Below are 24,346 nucleotides of genomic sequence, written 5' to 3'. Positions count from 1 at the left end.
GTGATACATTGTAAGAACCACAGAAGAAACCTCTGCAGGACTTACACTGCCCAACAACACTAGGGGCTCTGAAAGTGGGAAGACAATCCTGATAAGATCACAGCCTATCATGCTGAACAGTATTGTTGCATGGTTTACTTGTACTCCCCTGTCTGCATCCATCTATTGTCTCTTGTTTTATACTTGGATTGTAAGCTCTTTGGGACAGGGATTGTTTTTATTCTGTGTTTGTACAGCACCTAGCACAGTGGGGTCCTGGTCCTAGGCACTAAGAAATACAAATAAATAATATTAATGATGCCTTCACCCCAGGATGCCTTGTGCGGAAGTCTCTTTTGTAACCTTAAATCATTAGTCATGGTGATTCCTTTTGACACTGTTATGAATCTTTTTATAACTCGATAATTTTACTTACATGTATATATGAATGGGCAGGATCGACCAGAAGCCCAGCTGATTGTGCTGGGCTCCAGTGTGCTCCCCTTCTAAAGCAGCCTAATTTTGTGTGATCAGTAGGGAGGCTTGTCATGGTCTCATGATTCTCTGCTTCCTGAAGCATGACTCCCTCTTTTAAAATTCCTCTGAGGTCAGGAGTGCCATAGCCATGGGGCAAGATGCAATTGCAAGCCCCCACTAAGGTGAATATTCTGCTGCCCAGCCCCTGTGCAGGGGAGAGTTGAAGAGTTTGCCACTACTTACCTTCCTCATGTGAGAGACAGAAGACTATCACTACATGCCTTCCCCGGGGTGGGGCAAGAAGTAACTTTTGTTGGAGGGAAACACAGCAGAATTAGCTCCCTTCTGTCTTTGGCCCAATGCACTGCAAGAACAGTAGTGTGAGAAGACCTGGCTACAAGATTGACCACTCCAGGTCTCAGTTTAGTCATGCCTATAGTTTGAGGAAATGAGTAAAAGACTATTCTGTCCACATTACATGCTTGGACTGTGTTTTAACCATGGTAGGAGGTGCCCTTATGTTGTAACCTGGTTCACTGACATGGTGGTTCTTTGACTGAAGATGTAGCCTTTGATGTGGACATGAGACAGCTGCTGCTTAGAAATAGAAGGCTTAGTGCTTCAGACTCATGAGAGTGGAGGTAAGATCATCTGCTTTCCAGTCCTGCTCTACAAGTGTTATAAGGGCTGGGGTGGGAGGGCGGAAGGGAAGGGTGTTTCCTGGTGTCACCTTCAGATGCTGAATGCAGCACAAACACTCCTTCCTACCTTCCTGGGGACACCCTCATTTGGGAGGGATCGTGAAGGGGCAGGCACTGAAAGCTTAATAGCATGCCAGCAGAGTTACTGAAGCCTATGGCAGTTGTCTGATGGAGGTTGTGAAGGGAGGAAGATTTTGCTGCTGTTTCAGCAGAGGGTGTAAGGAAGGCAAGATATACCAAGAGTAAAAAAGAATGAAGGGCTTTGGCTGCTGTGAGATGGGGGAGTCAAAAATGCTGCTTATCCCAGTAGGTGGAAAGTGCGGGGAGCATTTAGCCAGCCAGTAGGGAGTGTTATCAATCTTTATGAAGGGTTTTAGGCAAGGTAAAGGGCTAGGAGCGAGGTATTTTTGAAAGAATGAAAGCTTAGCTTTTCGTCTGACCTTTGTGTGGAATGTCTAAAATTGAGGGTGTTACTATAGTTTAATAAAAATAATTCCAAACTCCAAGACTAACAGACTTGACAAATAGTCAAAGGAACCAATCTTGAATTAGAAAAACAATAGATGAAATTTTAAATTTCTGAGCCAAGCCCATTTTATTAATTTAAGATACACAGTGGCAAAACCTGGTAACCTTTTCATAACTGAAAAATGTCCCCATTTTTCAAATACTTATCCAGCATTCTTGTCAATTACACCCACACATCCCTTTTAAAAAAAAACAACTCCTCCCTGGCAGAGGTATATGAATGATACATTTTAGGAGGCTTGGTTTAGCAGAGGATTGATTTAAACTAGGAGGATTTAGTGAAATCGGAGTGGTAGAAGCAAAATCAACTTTGTATATATAAATACAAACTTAGATTCTGCATAAACTTATGCTTAACTATTCACATGGGTAGTCTCATTAAGGTGCTGACTAGGGCCCCAGTCCTACACGCACAAATGTGCCTAACTACATGTGGGGCTACATTCATGTGTAAAATAAAGCATGTGCATAAGTGTTGGCAAGGTCGGAATCCTAGTCAGCAACTATATAGATTGATTCCCCCTTTCCACAGATCATTAGTGAGGGTTTTTAAAATACAGCACTCAACATCTATTATCCTAGAGACTTTTTTTTTTGTAATGCAAAATAGAAAGTTATCTTTAGAGAGAACTGAACACTAAGTGGATGTACTGCTTACTAAAATATCGCCTGTATCATCTGGAAAGAATAGCCTGTAATATTCTTTTGACTGACACACTGGGGTGTGAAGTCTAAATTCCTGGGTAGAAAGATGTACACTGGTTGTGCAAGGGGGTTCCATGTGATCATTTTATTTATGGCATGTTTCTCAGATGTCTTTCCATGAATAGAGCAGCTGTTGTGAACTTTAACCAGCATGGAGCTGTGAGTGCGTTTAACCTACTCCCTTTTACTATATTAAGATATTGCTGTAGGCCATGTTGAGCAATATCAGAATTAATTTGAGACACTAGTTTTATAAAATCAAGCAGTAGCTTAGTAAATACATTTTATTGACAGCAGATAGAAAACTTAAGCATAAAAAGGGCATTTTTTTTGTAGCTCAACTTCAATGGAAAATTTAGATTAGGAACACAAATTGGTAGCTGATATAAGCCTCCTACATCCATTTCTTTAGTGTTTAAGATGAAGAAAGGATGGCTAGAAGAAGAGGAGGGCTTAGATTGTTTTCGGAGGTGGGAAGAGATGGGGTGGAGAGAAGGGATTCTTGACTATCTTTACCTATCCTCTTTACCCATGTCTGTCGTGTTAAACAGCAGTGGAGCCATTAAATAAACTTGCAGAGATTTTCCTTCTTTTTGGTGATGATCTGTGCATTGATAGAAGTTGGTGCATGGGCAAGACTTGGAAAAATCTATGTCCATAACTATTCTAATTGATACATTTACATGACTTGTATGTGGAAGATGGATTTTTTTTTCTGGCTTTAGGTAAATATAGAGTGTAAGAAATACACCTTTACCTCGGTATAACACTGTCCTCGGGAGCCAAAAAATCTTACCGCATTCTAGGTGAAACTGCGTTATATCAAACTTGATTTGATCCACCAGAGTGCACGGCCTCGCTCCCCTGGAGCGCTGCTTTACCGCGTTATATCCAAATTCATGTTATAACGGATGGCATTATAAAGGGGTAGAGGTGCACAACTTTTTGTCTATATCTAGCACAACTTATTGAAAATTGTAGCAGCTAAAGCTCTCTCTCCTATGTGTTGTAACAGATTTCTTTATCCTGACTCTGTTTCTGCAGATCCCAAAGCTTTAGCATGCTAAGTCCATTAATGACCTAAAACTGATGAACCAGTGTTGCTCTTACTGCTCGTAAGAGTATCTCTGCCACAGCTGAAGGCAGCAGAGCTCTCCATCACTACTGCTATTCTGCTTGGACAGTAGCAATGTCGTGAGGGCCCAACACTAAACTTCTCTGCTTGAATTTCCGCTATTGTTGATGAGGTTATGGGGTCTGGGAGCAGCATTGTGCTACAACGTGTGATTTGGACCTTTGTTCCTCTTGGTTTGTGAAGGGCAGTGGGGAAGGGCCAGCACCATTATTGATTATTCCTTAGAATCTGTTGATCTCCCCTGCAGGAGGGGAAGGAGGACAAGGGGCAAGTGCTTTTAAGGAAGGTATTTTAAGGTCATTTCTCTAGAAATCAACTCTTGATACTGATACACAAAGTGGGGGAAGCAGGAAGGTGAACTTATGAGTGGATCCGGAGGGAAAAGCAATTGGTTGAATAAATGCCAACCTTCTCATAACCTCATAAACTTGGGCATCAGGTTTTTCTCGACTGAGAGTGAGAGGAATTATATTTCACTTTACCCCAGTTTGTTTTACTAGTCCTTAATAGAGCTTAGCGATTTAGGATGATTTGTTACTTGGTTAAAGATGTTGGGAAAGAAGGGAAATGGGCCTGTATCCAGTGCCCTCTGTTAAAGTTTGAGTGGGCTGTTTATGTATAAACCAATAGCTCACGCTCACTTGGAAGATGGTGTTCAGTCGTGGTCACCCCATCCAAAAATACATACAGCAGAAATATGGGGCTTCAGTGGTGGATAATGGAAAAGTATTAGAGGCATGGAGAGACTTTGAATGAAGAATGGAATAGAGAAGGTAAATAGCATCACCCATTCTCCCACTACAAGAACAAGAGGACATTCAATTAAATTGAAAAGCAGTACATTAAAAACCTTGATACACGGTGCATACTCATGCCACATGATGTTATTGAAGCCAAAAGCTTAGTGAGTTTCTAAGGAGGATTAGACATTTATATAGATAATGAGAACACACAGAGTTATATTAAATAGGATTAAAAATAAATTAGGGATATAAACCTTCATACTAACTGATGAGGTTGGGAAGGAATTTCTCCTGTGGGAAAATTACATCATTGTCCACTATAGAATTTCTTGCATCTTCCTCTGAAGCATCTGGTACTGGTCACAGTCAGAGCCAGGATTATAGATTAGACAGACCACAGACTTGATCTGATATGGCAGTTCTTGTGATCAGCTATGGTGTCCTATCTGGATAGAGTTCCCATGAGAAGGATTGAGATGGGTCCTTTGAAGTTTTACAAGGCAAGCTACTGCACACTGAGGGCTCTGTTTTCTATATTTTTTTTAATGAAAAATGACAACTTTCGTTGAAGTATTAAAAGAAAGGATCCAGAGGACTATACCTTCTTGGTAATACTAACATCTTACACAACTATGGAGCCCAGGATCGCTCTATGCACTACTGCAATACAAGTATGTAATATATTATAAAGAACTAAGATCTTGTACAAGCAGGCTGCTTTTTGCAGATTAGTTTTCTTAAGGATATCAAGAAATACAAGAACACACCCTTGTTGTTTGAAGTACAAATTGACTTTAAAGGGTGTTCTGTCGAACACTGGGGATTTCAGCAAGGGCAGAAGAGAAAAGGGGTTGCTCTTTTGATGGTCAGAGTAAGGCAGAGCACACTAATAGAGCTAATAGTTCCAGCAGTTTTTACTGAGCTAGAGGATCCTCCTGGCAGTATTGGCACAACAACAAGGGTCGAAGTTGGTCTCAGCCCTCTAGTAAGTAAATGTTTTCCTCTTCCTTGAAAAAAATCATTAAAGGTCTCCACTGGTCTGAGCTTCAAGGTAGTGGACAGAGTTTGATTTTTCTTGTATATTTGGGCTCAGCTATTCCAAGATCCTTAGATACTTCCCACGGGTGTCTTTCCACATATAATGTTCAAAAAATGTACTTAGATGTCCTGTACTCTCTATACATGCATGTGGATGCGTGCACACACAGAGACCTGTATCCATTAAGATTCTTGGATACAGATAGACTTATCTGTGTCCACTGAGACTGGTGAAGACGGCAATTTAAAACGGAGAGATACCAGTTTCTCCCTTTATGCAAATATGTAGTGTGGTGGAAGATCCATGTTTTGAGGTATACCCTGATGCAGGAAGACTGGCTGGTGAGGTTAGACCTGAGGAAAGTGTACCTCTCAGTCCAGTGGTGAAAATTCCTAATGTTCTGCTGGGTGGAGGACTTTTTCAGTTTAGTCCACTCTTTGTCTGTCTCTGCTCCATGGCATTCCGCTAAACTCCTGAACTCTGTAGTAGCCCTCTTCTCTGTCAGCATGTTACTTGTTAGGTGGCATGCTGGTCGAGGCACCGATCTTGTGGGCTGGTTGTATCACAGGTCTGTTTGAAGAAAACAACTCGAGAGAGCCTGGGATTCTTGAGAAATTCACAAAAATGATGCAAATATATTTCAGGCGGGCCTCAACACTGTCATGCCTGAGCACTTGGGATTTATTGTGATTTCCCTCTAGCAGATTCTCAAATGCCCCCTGGAAAGGACGCTGAGGACAGATCATAAGGTTTCTTTCTGTATCCATCCAAGCTTTAGTCCCGAGCCACCTCATCTACTGTAATCTACAAGCCTCAAAGCACAAGCCCTCTGGCGATAGAGAGTGAGAACCCATCTGTATGCTCATCCCTTCTTGCTAGAAGTGTAAGAGGAACTGGCATGATTGCTCTGTCATTTGGAGCAGGTTGAGGGGTGTTAATTATGCAGTCTGTTGTGGGGCAAAGTGTCCCTGTGTTGCTAGAATGCTATCATTAAATAGATTAAAGAGGGAAGGAGGGATTTGTATTTAATCTCAGGAGGTTAGACTCATGGGAGTTGGAATTTAAGGAATTTGGGATGGCAGCTGATAAAGTGGAATGTGTTGTGGTTCTCTTGGGAAGGGATTTTGGTGCTGGTGTGTGTTTAAAGATGGCCTTGCCCCTAGTAGGGACAGATGGAATTGCTTTAGTATCTGTTCTGTTCTCTGTGAAAGAATTAGAGAGCAGTTTTGGGTAACTGCTCCTCTGCCTAGAGGGGTTTGTGACTGTTGCAGAGTTCTGTTCTGTCACCCCCTCCAATTCCGTGTCTATGTGAGACCGTGAGGCACTCTGGGTTAGGGTGTCTCCAGTCTCTGGGTGACTCTCATTGCTATGCTTTCCTCTCATTTGACTTGGAAAGTGCTGCAGTCTGGTTGGTCTCAGGACTCAGATGAGAATAAACCAGCTGAGGTAAAACTGAGGGTTATGTTGGTAGATTGGGGGAACTACTAGCAAAAAGACCAGAAACCTGCAACACTTGTTTTGGGATGTGGACTTCACAGAGTAATACAATCCTTTGTAACCTCATGGTTAGATTACTGTAAGGTCAGTGGAGCATATGCCTGGGTGGCAGTTACGTATTTGTTTTGCACTCGTGTTTTACAAGATACATTATCAGAATGTCTGTGCCCTGGAACTCTTCCCCCTAGAAGACAGGCTTAGAAAGAGAAAATACAGTGAGGAAACCTAGAGGAAAGATTTGCATTTTGGGGGTGTGTAATATGTTTTCCACCATTATTGTGGCATAGAATTCTAGATCTAGGCAGTCCTGCAGATGAAACCTGGATAGAAAGAACTTAAATCTCATTCAGCAGTGGATGAGTCGGCAACTTCTTTTAGCTGAATTGGCTGCTGGAGATTATATCCATAGGCTTTAGCAATAGATCCCATCCTCCAGGGCATGTAAGGATAGCATAAGCTTTCCTCCTATTCACCATGTTATCATGGACAGAGGCTCAAATGAAGAGATTGTACTGTTGACCCCAATGCTGGCAGTATTGGAACTCTCTGGTCTTGAAATAAAATTCCTTTTTCCTAAAAGGATCTCAAATCAAAGTTAGGATTTTATTAAAGACACAGAGGAAAGTTGTTGTGCATCCTTCTTTTTTTCACCCCTGTGATGTTTCCTGTTTTGCTTCTTGAGATACAGGTCTCATGATGAGGAGCTTCTTGGAAATGGAAGTCTGTTGGATGAGTCGGAATGAAGAAGAGTCACAAATTTAAGAAGTTGGCTCAAGTTTTCATTGCAGGCATTGGATGTTTCTGAGACCAAGCCCTGTGAGAAGAGCATGGGCAAAGAAGAGGGAAATGTAGATCCAGTCATTATAGGAGGAAGCAGGGACTGCAGGATCTGAGAGAGGACGTTCCACATACAGCACATAACTTTTTTTTTGTTCTTCTCCTTCATCCATGAACTATAACACTTCTTGTTTCTCTGTTCTGGAAATTTAAAAAAAATAGAACTCATATCTGTGTCTTTAATACAATCCTGACTTTCCTTTGAATTCACTCTCAGAAGAAGTATGAGTTCACTGCACTTAGATTTTTCTTGATTGGATAGCTGCTTCTTTGTATTTTGGAAACAGATTTTCTTTTTATAGGAACATAGCAAGTTCCTAGAGAAGTTTTCAGCATGTACCAGTTACAGAACATGGCATAGCTGGGCTTTGCTTATATTTAACAAAGCAACTTGTAATATAAAATATTATAAATGTGCATTTAAATCCGAGGAAAAAACTCCAGTCTCCTCTCGTTCTATTTGCCCCATGGTATATTTACTTTATAAAATGTTCCTGTCCTGTACTCTAGGTGCATGTCAATATCAAATAACCAGTTCAATTTTTTTAAAGTTTATCAGTCTTCCCAAAATGTTCAGCCCAAAAGAACTAGGAACTTTTACTTCCCAACTTCTCTTCTCCTCAAATCCCTGCTCCTCTTCAAGCTCCTGGGGAAACAGGATAAGCTTGTTCCTGTGCTGCCTAGGCCAATGGACGTTGGCTTTGCGTGACCAAAGGTTGAAGGCATGTTCCAGAGTTGAGTGTTCTTCACTGAGCAGAGCTTGTGATCAGCTTCTTCCCGTCTAAACCAAGGAACTGTTTGCTGAGGCACTTGAATTGATTCCACTGGCCACAGTATGAGGCAGAGTGAGAGGTGATCTAAAGTAGCTTTGGCCCAAATCATATAGGGATTTAGAAGTTGAAACCATCACCTTGAATTGCACCTTAAAATGAATTGGGAAGCCCTTGGAGACCATGGTGCACAGGTATCATGTGAAGTACTGCTAAATACTTTTGCCAAGCTGTTCAAAAATCACCTAAAGTTTTGGGTCTTGAATAAATAAAGTGATTTTCAAAAGTCAGAATGGCCAGCAACTCCCATTGATGTTAGTGGGGAGCTGCTGGGTGTTCAGAACTTCTGAAAGTCAGGTTACTTATTCAGAAGCATAACTTTAGGTTCTTATTTTTTAACATCTTGGCCCCTGTATGAAGCATCTCCAAATAACAGCTAGCCATGTTCTGCACTACTTGAGTGATTTTCAAGCTACACATGATATTGCTTAATATGTTATGATCATGTAATTATACCTCATTGTTTATAATCAGTATGTGCAAGGGGGCATTTAAAGTTTGCTTGACATGTACGTTTAAAATCTTAACGTTTAATATAGTTTTCTGTATTTAATAGTGTTTCTGATGAAGGTAGATAAGAAATCTGCTGGTCTTTCTAATCTGAAGAAAACAATGTAACTGTAATGGTGTCCTACCCTTAATAAACTGTTTGTTATTTTTTGCCTCATGATTAAATGCTTGGCTTTGGGGGTTGGGATTTTTATATATAAAAAATTTATAAGATTAGTTGTTGATAGGTATAGTTCTTTAATGAATAATTTGTATAATTTCACTTTGGAGTAAATAAATGTAATTAGAGGAATTTATTAATGTGTTGGAAATGGTTTAGAGTTTATGATAAGGGAACAGACATTTTAGACACCGTAATGGACAGTATATCCTGACTCATCTTCCTAGCCAACAACTGTATTCAAACCAGTATTATTTTGCTAGGTAAAGAAACAATGAAAATTCTCATGTAACTGAAAATTCCCATGTAACTGAATTACTAAACTATAATTGGGTTCAAAGTGTCTGCTTTTAGAGATTTTATCAGTGACATTCATTTTAAAAAATGCACTGTATTACTGTATATGGCATACTGATCCATTAGTAGCTCCCAACTAATGTGAGACGCTCCAGTACTACAGTGATGGGACCATATAAACACCTGGATAGACCGTCCGTTCTGAGAAGTTACTCCTGATGCAATACTAAAACCTTTTCAGGATTCTTCAGCTGCTGACGCACAAAAAATCAGCTACCATCCATTAGATTGGAACATGAAAACCTGAACATTTATCAGTGTCTATATATGGCTCTACCCCTTGCTGATGTTTCTCCCAGCTTCGCTTGTTTCATGAAACTTACCTTGTTCAGCTAGGCATTCCTTTGAGGCACTCTTGTTACTGGTGTTCTTTTAAGATATCTATTAAAGCTTTACTGTAAAAGTGAGGGACTTTGTGTGATTTTACTACTCTCCTATCTTGAGATGTGGCTGAAGGTATCAGAAGAGAAAATCCCTATGAATATAGGGGAAAACATCCCTCTAGAAACCCAAATATTAGTAGAATCACAGGATTAGCAGATTAGGAGGTGGTGCAGTCAGCAGCTTCTTTCTTATTTTAATTTTTTTCTTATTAGTCTATGAAGAAGAGTGTGGCTTGAATTTGATAAAGTTCTCCGCCGTACAGCCCAATGGCCCAGAATTGAACATGAATTGCAGCAGACAGTTTTCACAATTCTGGGTTATTTTGGATGGTGGAAATATATTTTTGTTGATTCTGAATAAATTACAAGGTAAATTAGATGCCATGGTTGAATCTTGTCTAGACCAAGGAGCTGTTAGAGGAACTTGTAATAGATGGATTTGATGAAGACTGTACCAAAACCTTTTGTATTTCAATGGGCTAGATATTTGAGTTTTGATGGGAATTAGGGTGTTTTTCCATACTCAAATCTGTTCCTCATAATTTTTTGTTTTTATTCTTTGCTTTACCTGTTTCTTCAGTGGTATGCTATATTACATATTCATATTTTAAATGTGATAGAAAACCTTTCTGGGTTTATGAGTTTTCTCCTGAGTGAGGTCCATGATGTTGATTAAACAGAACAAAAACTTTAAAGAGGTTTCCTTTTATTATGTTTACTTTTCTTTGATTTAAAGGTTTAGATATTTTTTGTCTATGCAGTTTAAAATGAAGGATAAAATAATCTCGGTGACAGGGCCAGCCTGTGGAAAGTTGCACGAAAAACAACCACAGACAACTGCGCTCTTGGGCCTGAGTTGGAAATGGGGGTTGGAAATCCTGATTTTTTGATTAGCAGTAAATATATCTGTTAAACCAGACATAAGTAATTCTTTTAATCTGGGTGCATTCATTTATTTTTACTGAGTGGGAGTTTGTGAGAATTAGGGTTGGGTTTGGGGTTTCATTCTTGGAAATTCTCACTTCACAGCTGGAACAGAAGAGATAGATGAGACTTCAAGAGGGATATATATACTGGAGTTTTATCAAGCCAGATGTCAACAGGCCAGCAGTGACAAACAGAAGGAATATATTTTAAATCCATCTCTGTCTTTACATGCTAAAGACTGTTCCAAAAAGTGGATATTTTGCATTCCTTCCCCCATCAAACCTGGGGCTCAATGCTACAGACATTGATCGTGATAGTGTATTCAACCATGAGGAGTCCCTTCATTAGGATTACTTGAGAGTACCTTTAATCAGATGTGTAAGAATCTGCAGGATTGAACCCTGGTCTGTATTATTAAAACAGTGTCAATAGGTATGGAAAGGCCAATAGGAAAGTTCCAGGTGCTTCAGGCTTTCACGCCTGAAACTTGTGAGCATAGTCATCAGTTATTCTAGAATCAAAAGGAAACACTCTACAACCAAACACAGCGCTGTGATTTCTTAACTAAATTATCAAGTGTAATGCAAGCTTAATAGCATTTTGGATCTTGAACATAATTAAGGCAATGTTTTCTATGGGGGATTGTTGACTGGAAGAGAGGACTGAATTTTATCTTTGACTTTAGGCGACTATGCGTTGTTGTTTTGTAACTGGAGTTTTGCCCTGCTGATTCTTTATGTGGAATACAATGTAGACTTGCTAGAATGTCTGAGACTCCTTGTAAAGAACTGAGTAACTTTCAGTTTCACTAAGTTACACATGGATGACTATGATCACCTACTTAATCTGGGAACAGACAACTAGTTTAGACATCTCTAAACACTCCTTACTAGGAAAGATACTTTATTCAAAAATTTTAAGGGTTGGATTTTCAGAACTGGCTGCATAGTTAGCCTCCTAAATCCATATGTAGGCACCGATATCGATGGCCTGATTTTTCCCAAGTGTTTACCACCCAGCAAATCCCATTGCTTTCAGTACTTTTTAAAATCAAGCCACTTTTTAGACACCTAAATATGGACTAGAACAGGGGTCGGCAAGCTTTCAGAAGTGGTATGCCGAGTCTTCATTTATTCACTCTTAATTTAAGGTTTCGCATGCCAGTAATACATTTTAACGTTTTTAGAAGGTCTCTTTCTATAAGTTTATAATATATAACTATACTATTGTTGTATGTAAAGTAAATAAGGTTTTTAAAATGGTTAAGAAGCTTAATTTAAAATTAAATGAAAATGCAGAGCACCCTGAACCGGTGGCCAGGACCCGGGCAGCGTGAGTGCCACTGAAAATCAGCTCACATGCCGCCTTTGGCACCTGTGCCATAGTTTGCCTACCCCTGGACTAGAACTAGGATCATAACTATGCATCAAGTTCTACATGTTTTGGTCAAAATGTTCAATTTAGAACATAATTTATTGGTAAACCTGAAAACTGTCAAATTAAGTTTACTGAAATCTGAAACATTATGATTGAAATTTTACAGTAAATATTTTTTCATATAAATCAGTTTTTCAATTGTATGTTAAACTTAAAATAGTAATGCAAATATCTTTTATAAAGCTAACCCAGGTGCTCCTTTGGAGGCGAGGGGGGGGAGCAAAGAATTAAATCTTTGCTAATGTATATTAATAAGACTTTTTAATTTGTAGGAAAATGGATCAAGGAATTTTGATTGGGTATTTTAATGTGAAGTGTTATAACAAAGTTTTGTGTGCTTGGGCCTCAGTCCTGTAAAAATTCATGCATATGCTTAACTTTATGCACTCTGAGTTGTCCCATACAAGCCAATGGAACTACTACTCACATGAGCAAAGTTACACACAAGCAAACATCTCTTTAGTACTGTTAATGCAGTTTTCATAATGTGAAATAGATAAGATACTTGGTCCTGCTTTTGAATAGCAGACTTGTAACTTTTTAAAACTACTTGATAGTGCTAAAAATCCAAGCAGTGACTTCTGAAAATGAGATTTTCCCCCTATCTGTGCCAGTGCTTTGAAAGGGAGGGGGGTGGAAGAGAACATTGTTTAAGATGAGATTTATTGGATTGGTTTGTATGGTTAATATAATCATGACGCTATGTTGTTTGATCAGTGCCCGCCCCCCGGCAGAATAACTTGTTAAGAAGAGGCAGATTTTCACTTAGTGAATAAATCCCTGGACACACGTTGTTGCTTGTCGGTGTTGTCTTGGCTGTCTTCTGTGTTGGAGTTAATTTTATCCAGGAGCTGCTGTGTAAGTTGTAGAACTGTTTACCCTATGTAAGTTTGTATGTTCAGTTGTGGCTCTGCCGAATGTGATAAGATATCTATTTTAGATTTCAGACTCTGTATACAACCAGAATTAGCTCCTCTTTCTCTTTGAAACCGCCTGTAAATATTAGTTGAATTTTCAAGATCTGTGTGTCTTTACAAAATCTATTTTTGGTATCCTTCAGTACTTATTGTTTGGTTTCTAGTTCAGGAACTCAAGTCTGTAGTGTCAAACAATAAAAAGGTTTGATTCATTAGAAAGTTTTTTCTCATTTACTGCAGGACAAAATCTCAGTTCTTCCAGCAACAGTTTTTAATTTAAAACCGAACGAGCAACAAGGACTTGTAGCTGCTTGCATTTGTTTCCTCAGCCTATTTCTTTGATTTCTTTATATGGTGAATTGAACCTCTTCAAATAACTAGTTAAACATAACTGCTGTTTGTATTTTCAGTGACTCTTTTCTGCAAACGTTCTGAATTCATTTCACCAACGGAACAAAATGCCCATGTTTAGTATTTTGTATGGGTTGAACAGGAACAGTACGGAGAAGCTTGATCTTAAAAATATGTGTAAAGGAATTTTTTAGCTGAGATGGGGGCAAGTATTTTTAACCTTTCAGTGGGAGAGGGAGGAACAGTAGGAACTAATAAATGAAAGTATCCTCTGGAAATTTTAGTAGCAGAAGCTCAGACCCTCCCCCACCCATGTTAAACTTGATCTGAGTCCTTACAAAACTATGAATAGCAGTAGTGCTGCCCTGCAAAGTAATTGCTTAAAGCCTTCTTAAACTTTAACAGGAGGGCTGTAGCTGAAATAGGAATTGGCTGATATACTGACTGCTTCTATGTGTACAGTGTTGGGTTGTTTTTTTTTAAAAGAAGTCAGGGCACCTCTGGTGTCCTGGAGCATAAAACTTGTATCATAGTTGGCCCTGTGACAAATGCTATGCCTGTAATTTGGAGCCATATAGGGATGTTCTTTGCCTAGAACCACTTGAATTACATCCATGATATGAAAGGTGGTATAATATCTGCAGCTTAAATAGATAATGGGTGAGTGTTGTGGCCTGTGGAGGAGCAAGGGAAGATCAGAACTATTAATGTGAATTTTAATTTGCTTGTATCTTCAGTTACAAGCTGTATTTGATGGTAATAGAATGGCGTGCAAGATCTGTGGGATGCTGTAAAGTCCGTAGAGCTATAGATCAAGAAGGAAAACTTGACACTCTTTTTGAATGAAAAACACGATTACATGAGAGTTTGAGGGGTGTGTAATAACCTACCAAGTGCTCCAGTGTACTAAATTTTTAGACAGACCTCTCAACTAGTGGTAGCTAGCAGTGAACTTGCTTTTCATTATGATCAAATGTGATTACTTAAAGAGAAATGTCTATTGTTTTGAACACTGCAGGGGGGAAATCCTGTTGTCTTGCAATCATCTAAATTTTTCTAAAGGGTACTATTTGTTACATTTGCACCTAAAAAATGGTAAATTTACCCTTTAATGTTTGCTAATATTCAAGCAGCAAAAAGTGCTTTTTAAACTGAATCTCCCTGAAAAGAGGAATTGTAATTCACCTTTTCTCTTGCAGAATAGATTAAAACATGTTAGCCTAAATCAACTGTTATGGAGGGAAGAGGTTCACGTCACTTAATTTTTGCCATTGCCTGAATAGATTGTGTCCTAGTTTTCATCAGAGGGAAGATTAAAAGACACCCTGTGGGTTCTCACTCTGGTTGTTTGTTTCCTTCATGCAGCATATTTGTTTTTTGTCACTTGTTGGTAATGTATTCTAGTTGACCCCTTGGACTCTGAACTTGGCTTTGTGAGTGTCGCTTTCACCTTTCACCACTGTTGTCTGATGGTTCCTGGCCCTCAGATTTCTCTCTCTGATAGCAATTTGTTTGACTAGAAGGGTAAAAAACTGGCAACTTTATGCTCTAAATTTCTCACTAGTTTTTCACGAAGGGCTTTTCTGTCTATAGTTGAAAATTTACCAAAAAAGCTATTTCAGCATAGTTATTTTGGTATAAGCCCCTGTGTAGACACTCTTACTCCCCAACAGGTATTTTGGTAAATTTCCAAATGTAGACAAGCACTAAGATGAAGTGTTGGTGTTACACCCCAAGTTCATTCCAAAGGTCCCCTCTGAATTCCACATAAATCAGGTATGCACCTACCTGTTTTCTACTCCAACCCATACACCATCATAGAAAACAGAAGCTCTATTCCCTGGATATCCATCGAGCTTTCGCTTTCCACCTGCAAAGGGCCAGACCCTTCAGGAAATCTCTGGGACTCTTCGTTACCATTGCTGTGCAGATGAAAGGGGAAGCAATCTCACAGAGACTCTGAATGGATCTCAGATTGCATCCTGCTTTGCTGTGAGCCGGTGGAGACTTTTCACCCAAAGTGTAATGCCACACTCAACCAGAGCCCTGGCTACCTTGGTGGCTTCTCTTTAGGGTCTCCTCCTCCTGAAGATCTGTAGAGTGGCAACATGGGGTTCTGTGTGTAACTTTACTAGACGTGATGCCCTAATACAACTGTCTTCAGCAGACGCATCCTTCCGTACAGTGGTCCTGTAGTCTGCGGTGTAGCATGGTTCCTCAATGTGACTCCCAGAGTGAATACCCATAGGGATCACAACTTGAAGAAGGAAGGACGGTGACTTACCTTACGATAATTGGAGTTCTTTAAGACGTTTGGTCCCAATGAATATTCCACTACCCAACCTACTTCAGATCCTTTACTCGGTATTCACAAGAGAGTAGGAACTGGAGAGGCAGTCAATCCACACTGCCCCTTATGCCCTTGCTTTGGAGCATGAGAAGACTCAGAATCAACAGACGATAGTAAAAATCTTCCAGTTCCAGGTGCATAAAACGCATGCACACTCCCAATGGAATGCCCATAGGGACCACGTCTCAGAGAGCTTCGGTTATTGGAAGGTAGGTAAGTAATTTTTCTTTTTGCCTGGCTCTCTGTCTTCATCTCCCCTTCATGATGATAATTCAAGAGGGGAAAAATCTGCTGGGGGTTTACATAGATGACGATGAAGCTTTTTTTAAAAAATGTGTGTAAAAATATGTATATTGGCTCCTGTTGAGAAAGTTTAGTTGGCTTGAGAGGACGGAGATGAGGTTTGCGTAATTGTGTATGTGTGAAGAAATAAACCAGGCTTTTTCTCTCTTGAAATCCATTTGTTTCTGTCAATTTTTTGTTTGGAAAATCTGAAGAAGTAGCACAAGAGAAAACTTTAGCCAAAGGATATCAGAACTCTGTCTGAAAGGTACACAAGAACCATTGAAAAATGTATATTTGAGTATAATAGATCCAGTAGTGCATCATACTGTTCAATGAACTAATTAGCTTTCCCTAAGAGGAAAAGAACCTTACATTTATTGTTGTTTAACTTTTTCATTAAATATCTGTTCTGTGACCTGGATACATACAGATGCATGTAGGTACACTGTGAAAAATCACAGTATGTTCCAGTGATTGGAAGGCCATAAGGCTAAAAGGCTCCAATATTCCCACTACCCAAATGCAGCAATAGATAAATATTTGGAGACGTCTGGGTGCCTTCTCCTGTGATGTGTGATGTGTAATGTTTATGGGGGGCAGAGATAGCTCAGTGGTTTGAGCATTGGCCTGCTAAACCCAGGGTTGTGAGTTCAATCCTTGAGGAGGCCACCTAGGGATCTGGGGCAACATCAATACTTGGCCCTACTAGTGAAGGCAGGGGGCTGGACTCAATGACCTTTCAGGGTCCCTTCTACTTCTATGAGATAGGGATGTCTCCATATACACCTCTACCCCAATATAACGCTGTCCTTGGGAGCCAAAAATTTTTACCACGTTATAGGTGAAACCGCATTATATTGAACTTGCTTTGATCCACCGGAGCATGCAGCCCCGCCCCCCTGGAGCAGTTTTACCGCATTATATCCAAATTCGTGTTATATTGGGTCGCATTATAGCAGGGTAGAGGTGTATTAATAAATATGTTTTCAAAATTAAGGGCCAGGTCCTCACCTGCAACTGGTGTAAATTCACATAGTTCCATTGAAGTCAATGGGGAAAGGCCAATTTACATCAGCTGAGGATCTGCTTCTAGTTAAGCCATTCACTTACTGCAAGAAAAAAAAAAAGGCATCTCGTTTTTCCGGGAGGACCAGTCACGTTATTTGCTTAGAATTTAAAACAAAACAAACTTTAAAAATACATCCTTTCAAAGTGACCCAGTACATTTTTCAGTCACTGATAACGCTAAAAACCTGTATTGCTTTTGAATTGACCTAATTTTAATCTTGTCTGAATTGCTTTATGGTTAGCACTGTCACGTGCCAAAAATAGATCCCATTAGTGGATTTAAATAATTTCTTTACTTCTGAAAGGACACACTGTTACAAGCTTTGCAGAGTGTTTCACTTTTTCAATCTTTCTTCTGTTCCAGGACAGGACACTGCAGTTGTACCAGTTTTGAAGCAAAATATGGAATGTGTTTCACTGCTGACTGAACACAGCCAAATGAACAGTATTGACAGTAGTTTGAAAATCAGCAGTTAGCAGTTTGTTCGCTACCCAGCACTTTCCAGAGAGAACGAATTGTTTACAAGAAATCTGCTTTACAAATCCGTTACAATAACCCTCCAACTTTGTCTATTTAAATATTTGCAAAGGGGAAGTATTTACCTACAAGCACACTCTGGGAAAAATGGCAATGGAGGAGTACCTGTGGATGGTCATTGTGGGTTTTATCGTTGCTTTTATTTTGGCATTTTCAGTTGGTGCAAATGACGTTGCCAATTCTTTTGGGACTGCGGTGGGCTCTGGGGTGGTCACTTTGCGCCAGGCCTGCATTTTGGCTTCAATTTTTGAAACCGCTGGCTCGGTATTACTGGGAGCTAAAGTAGGAGAAACGATTCGGAAAGGTATCATTGATGTTAATCTGTACAACAGCACGGTGGATCTGCTGATGGCAGGAGAAGTTAGTGCAATGGTTGGTAAGTAACCATCTTTCATTTTTGAGTAAAAATAGACATCTAGTTATAATCCCAGGTTTCAGAGTAGCAGCCGTGTTAGTCTGTATCCGCAAAAAGAACAGGAGTACTTGTGACACCTTAGAGACTAACAAATTTATTTCAGCATAAGCTTTCATGGGCTACAGCTCACTTCTCCCATTCATCATGCATTTTTCTATGCCATTTAGACATTCCAACTTTCAGTACTTACATGTCTGGTTTTTCTTTCTCATTTAAAAGGAGACCTGGACTACTTGTATGAGTCTCTTGCTTTTTTTATTACTTACATTCTAAGCACTGATTTTTCTTTAATGTTCATAACTTTTAATTTTTAAAAAAGAACGCTCGTTTTGTAAAATGGATTGAATAAATGGTCTAAAGAGGTACTGAACAAGTGACTTTTAATTTGGAAAAGGTATTAATAGGATAATACACCATTTATGGCCACACAAAAAATCTTGAAGAAATGGCAGTTTATAGTGAATACCTATTCTGAGGATTTAGTCAAACTGTTAATTTTACTAGAAGATTAAAATATTCACTTAGACTCTTCACTGATCACATGACTGATTATAATTACTGTATACTTGTTCTAGGGCCATAACAACATTAAAAGGAATAATAGATTAGAGCATGACCCACTTCATGTAATTTTAATCTTTCTGATTCATAGTCCCTCATAAAACTAAAAGATGTTTGTTTTTTCTGTCTACTGACATAGTTTTTGTTTGCTTTTAATCTAAGCCTTAGTTAGATCAAATACTGCATTCAGAGGGAAATGAAATTAGTTCCAGACCACGTTCTTCGTTTCTATGCAAGAAGTGCTGTGAACTTTGGAGATGTGTGATAAGAACGGGGAGCAATAAGCACAGATGCAACCACATTTTAAAAAGGTCAGGGAGAGCCAGAAGGGCCAATTTTCAATGTAAAAAACCATTAAAATGGGGTCAAGGTGGTCACCCCAATCTCACCCTACATGCTGTCTACAACCACTCTACTGTCTTGCAATGTGTGCCTTAAAGCCCCAGCTGCTGGAGTCATCTGATTATGTGGAAATATCATCTTATTTTTAAATGAAAGTTTCCACCCCACCCAGCACACGCAAGTGTTCCTCCCCTCTGAATCTCCCCCACCTCTAGCATCCTTCCCTTCTATAGCCACCCATGCATTTCTGTCTAATTCCTCTAATCTCGCCACAGTTTGCATACAGTGCTTGTCAGCGAAGTATCTGCTGCACAAAGCCTAACACACACAGCTGTTTTTCTCTGTCCTTTCCTCCAGAACACACTTTGTGTGGGGCTTCAGTCTGAGCATTGACTGCTGGTTTCTCTAATACTATTAGGAGGTTGTGTGCTCTGAGGTGGTGAGTCAGGATACCTCTTCAAAAGGGGAGATGGCATTCTGTTAGCATGGGTCCCAGAAGATCTTTGCTTTCTTTCACTAGCCAAGAGGGATAGGAGTCAGTCACATGGGTTGCGCCCCCGCCCCCCTTCTCTCTTTCCATGACTACTACTTGTGGAGATAATGCCAAATTCCAGGAAGAAGAGTATAATAATATCTCTGGCCCAGTGCCTGACTTATTGTCTGGTAAATCCTCAGACACTAAGCCCTGGTCTACGGGGAGGGTGTCGATCTAAGTTACGTAACTTCAGCTATGTGAATAACGTAGCTGAAATCAACATACTTAGATCGACTTACCGTGGTGTCTTCACTGCGGTGAGTCGACTGCTGCCGCTCCCCCGTCGACTCTGCTTGCGCCTCTGCGGCGCTGTAGTACAGGAGTTCACAGGATAGGGCTCAGGGGTCAATTTATTATGTCTAGACTAGATGCGATAAATCAATCCCCACTGGATCGATTGCTGCCCGCTGATCCGGCGAGTAGTGTAACATACCCTAGGTCTCTCTAGATCTAGGATAGTGCCTTTTTCTAGGTTTGCTAGTACCACTATACTATATACTTAGGCCTGGTCTACACTAGGCGTTTAAACCGGTTTTAGGAGCGTAAAACCGATTTAACGCCACACCCGTCCACACTGAGAGGCCCTTTATATCGGTATAAAGGGCTCTTTAAACCGGTTTCTGTACTCCTCCCTAACGAGAGGAGTAGCGCTAGTATCGGAATTACCATATCGGATTAGGGTTAGTGTGGCCGCAGATCGACGGTATTGGCCTCCGGGCGGTATCCCACAGTGCACCACTGACCGCTCTGGACAGCAATCTGAACTCGGATGCAGTGGCCAGGTAGACAGGAAAAGCCCCGCGAACTTTTGAATATCATTTCCTGTTTGCCCAGCGTGGAGCTCCGATCAGCACGGGTGGCGATGCAGTTAAAAATCAAAATAAAGAAAGAGCTCCCGCATGGACCATGCGGATGTGATCGCTGATAGAACAGGCAAATCTGTTCTATCAGCGCTCCGTTACAGAAGACGAAATTCAAAATCATTTTTAAAAAATCTCCAGACAGACGCCATAGCTCAGTGCACTGCTGCGTGACAAACGTAACGGAAAGCCAAAGAATCAAATGGATGCTCATGGACTGGAGGACTCAAGCTATCCCACAGTTCCTGCAGTCTCCGAAAAGTATTTGCATTCTTGGCTGAGCTCCAAATGCTTCTAGGGTCAAACACAGTGTCCGCGGTGGGTCAGGGCATAGCTAGGCAATTTACGCACCCCCCCCCCACCCCTAGAAGTGAAAGGGAAAACAATCCTCTCTTGACTCTTTAACACGTCACCCTATCTTTACTGAATGCTGCAGATAGACCCGATGCTGCAGCACTCAACACCAACATCCTTGCTCCCCCCCGCCATGGGTGGCTGATGGTGCAATACGACTGGTACCCGTCCTCATCATCAGCCTATTGGCACATGGGGCAGTGCAAAAGGACTGGTAACCATGCAGACTAGCATCGGTGAGGTCTATCAAGGGTGCCTGGCCCTAATTTTTCCTGGTAGATGGTGCAGTATGGCTGATAACCATCGTTGTCATAACAACAGGGGCTGAGCTCTGTCAGCCCCACCCTTCATGTGTAAAAAAAAGATTCAATTGCCCCTGGACTAGCAGAGGGATGCTGGGCTCCTCTGCTCCACACTCCTTACTGTCCTGTCTGGACTATCATAGCAGCTGGAGGCTGCCTTCCACTCATTTCTCACTAACAAGTCAGTGTGTCTTATTCCTGCATTCTTTATTACTTCATCACACAAGTGGGGGGACAATGCTATGGTAGCCCAGGAAGGCTGGGGGAAGAACGGAATCAACAGGTGGGGTTGTTGCAGGAGCACCCCCTGTGAATAGCATACAGCTCATAATTTCTGCAGGATCTGACACAGAGCAGCTGTGCTCTCTGATACAGTGGTTCTCTAGTACACTTGCCCATATTCTAGGCAGGACTGATTCTATTTTTAGATACCAAAAAGGAGGGATTGACTCTGGGAGTCATTCCCAATTTTGGCTTTTGTGCCCCTGGCTAAGAGCAGCCAGGGGCACTTATGACAGCAGCAAATGGTGCAAAACGACTGGTAGCCATGCTCATCTTTTTACCAATTTATGGATTGGTAGATGGTGCAGTATGGCTGGTAACCATCTCTGCTGTCATGCAAAAGCAAAAGCATGCTGCTGTGTAGCGCTGCTGAATCGCCTCTGTCAGCGGCATCTAGTACACATACGGTGACAGTCACAAAAGGCAAAACAGGCTCCATGATTGTCATGCTATGGCATCTGCCAGGGCAATCCAGGGAAAAAAGGCGCGAAATGCTTGTCTGCCGTTGCTTTCCCAGAGGAAGGAGTGACTGACGACATTTACCCAGAACCACCCGCGACAATGATTTTTGCCCCATCAGGCACTGGGATCTCAACCCGGAAATTCCAAGGGGCGGGGGAGGCTGCGGGAACTATGGGATAGCTACGGAATAGCTACCCACAGTGCAACGCTCCAGAAGTCGATGCTAGCCTCGGACCGTGGACGCACACCACCGATTTAATGTGTTTAGTGTGGCCGCGCGCACTCGATTTTATACAATCTGTTTTACAAAACCGGTTTATGCAAATTCGGAATAGTCCCGTAGTGTAGACATACCCTTAGACTTGCCAACACGGGGGGATGGGGGGAGGGGGACTTTTAGCACAGACATAGCTGCATAAATTTAAACTGCCACTTGCTCCAGTGCAGCATACCCTGCTTTGAAGTTGAAGTGACACATGTCTGCTGACTGTACATTCTTAATAAACACGATTGCCTTGAGCAGGAAGGCTTCATTTTCCTCATTTGTATCTATTTGACACCCCTGTCCTGGAAACCTCTAGTCCAGGCAAAGGTGGCCAAATTTGTAGGCATTGAATGCTGCCTGCAAAGGCAACTGGCCAGAAGCTCAAAGAACACAGCTCATTTGCAAAGACATTTATATAAGCCAGTCTGAACTTTGTGACCTGTTGCATTCCTGTCCTCCAGTGATGGCTTTAAAAATAAATTCCACATTTTAAATCTCTGAGTTAATGAAATAAAGTTCACTAACCACAAATGCTCTTTTTCTTTGCCTTGATTCCCTCTCCAAATTTCCTTCCTTTCTTATCCATACCAATTGTTTTTTTTTCCTTTGTGTTTTTCTCTCTGCCTTTTAATCAGGTTGTTTTTCTCCTTTTCTTTTTCTCCCTTTTCTTTGGGCAGGCTTGGGAAACAATATTTCTCCCCCTCCCTACATGGAATGGACTCTTACCCACCATGATCACACTATTGTGCACAGGGTCTGCTTTAGTAATTTGAGGAGGGTCAGTGAAATGATTCTTCAGGGCACACCTAAATGTAACTCTCTTTATATAAAGAGCAGCAGCAGCAGTGGAGCTTTGCTACTTAGTCTGGGGCTGTGCAGAGTTCCCAACGTTTAAAATGTTTCATTGAATTGGTTTCCCAGTAAGCTGGAGGTTTGGGGACCATTAGGATTTGGGGGGCATTTTGGTGAATTTTACCACTTGTATAGCATCAACCAATTGTCACAATATCCCAGTGCTGTGGATAACTATTACCCCAGTGTTAGTGCTAGGAAACTCAGGCAGACAGTTTAGGTGACCTGACTAAAGCAGCAGAGGGAGACTGTGTCACAGCTGGGATTAGAAAGCCTGGAGTCCCTTGCTCTCAGTCCTGTGCTTGGTCCACTCTTCCCAGCTGCCTCTTGCACTGTGGGATGCTCTACGGCCACGTGCACAGCACAAGAGCCAGATCAGCAGCAGGCAGCTGACTAGGAGGGGGAACATGCAGCAGCCATGGTCATAGCATTTACCCACAGTTGCAGATTGGTCTGAGGTCCCCCCCAAAATCAAAAATCATGGAGTTCCCAACTCTCAAAGGCCAGCCCTAGGTGGTCATAGTGGGAGCAGTGCAAAGCCTGTGGTCTTTATAAAATAGTGACAAAGATGGAGAATGTTTGTAGTGGCGTTATAGCCGTGTTGATCCCAGGATCTAAAAGAGACAAGGTGAGTGAGGTAATGTCTTTTATTGAACCAATTTCTGTTGGTGAGGGAAACGAGCTTTTGAGCTGCACAGGTCCAGACAATCAGGGGCCTCCATGACTTTGGGCTTTGCAGGCTCAAAAAGCTAATTCTGCCCTCACCCAAATTGTATTTCCCTCTGGTCCCCAATCTCCTGCCTTAAGTATCTCCAGGTCACCTTTATTCCTTGGGTCTTACCATCTAATAGTGCCCCAGTTACTTTCTCTCTAGCTCTCCTACCTTCTGCTGGCTGGGGATGATAAAATAAGGGATAGTATCAGACCTTGTGTATTCACTAGCAATCTTGCCACAATTCCAGCACGGCTTTGGTTTTGTTGCACATATTTTTGTGACCTATCAGGGAGGGAACCAAGTATATTCTATTTATAAAAAAAAAAATTATGTAGCAATTTACAATTTTATATCTGGTTGACCTATCTGATCTTTTTACAGACTCTACCACGTCTTCTCATTCACAGCACACCCCACGTGCTGGCCTCAAAAGTTCATTTATTCTTATTTTAGAGTCGGACAACAGAAACCTATAAATTACAGATCAGGTGCTCCTTGTTTCAGCTGCGGCTTCCAATAGGGATAGAAGTGCCAGTTGTTTCGGGACAGAGTCCCGGGAGAGATTAGTTATACTAGCTGACTTCCATACTGAGCTATATGCAGTGCCAAGATTGAATAACTCCATCTCTGTAAGAGGGAAATTTGAT

The 24,346-nt window shown here is 41.1% G+C and overlaps 1 protein-coding gene across 6 annotated transcripts in view; it reads left to right on the top strand.

Moving 5' to 3' along the window:
• Nucleotides 1–24,346, top strand: part of SLC20A2 (solute carrier family 20 member 2) — an 81,354-nt gene that overhangs the window by 8,997 nt on the left and 48,011 nt on the right. For 3 of the 6 annotated variants that reach the window (XM_039539817.1, XM_039539814.1, XM_039539820.1), the window contains exon 2: nt 17,581–18,130. In XM_039539817.1, the coding sequence (XP_039395751.1) occupies nt 17,842–18,130 (289 nt within the window). In that variant the 5' untranslated portion in view covers nt 17,581–17,841. Of the gene's footprint in view, nt 1–13,001; nt 13,130–15,145; nt 16,073–17,580; nt 18,131–24,346 lie in introns of those variants that run through there. The other 3 variants (XM_039539815.1, XM_039539818.1, XM_039539819.1) reach the window with 3 other exon arrangements.

This window comes from Mauremys reevesii, linkage group 5, assembly GCF_016161935.1.
Source record: "Mauremys reevesii isolate NIE-2019 linkage group 5, ASM1616193v1, whole genome shotgun sequence".
NCBI classification, from domain to species: Eukaryota; Metazoa; Chordata; order Testudines; family Geoemydidae; genus Mauremys; species Mauremys reevesii.
This window is presented reverse-complemented; position numbering and strand designations above follow the sequence as displayed.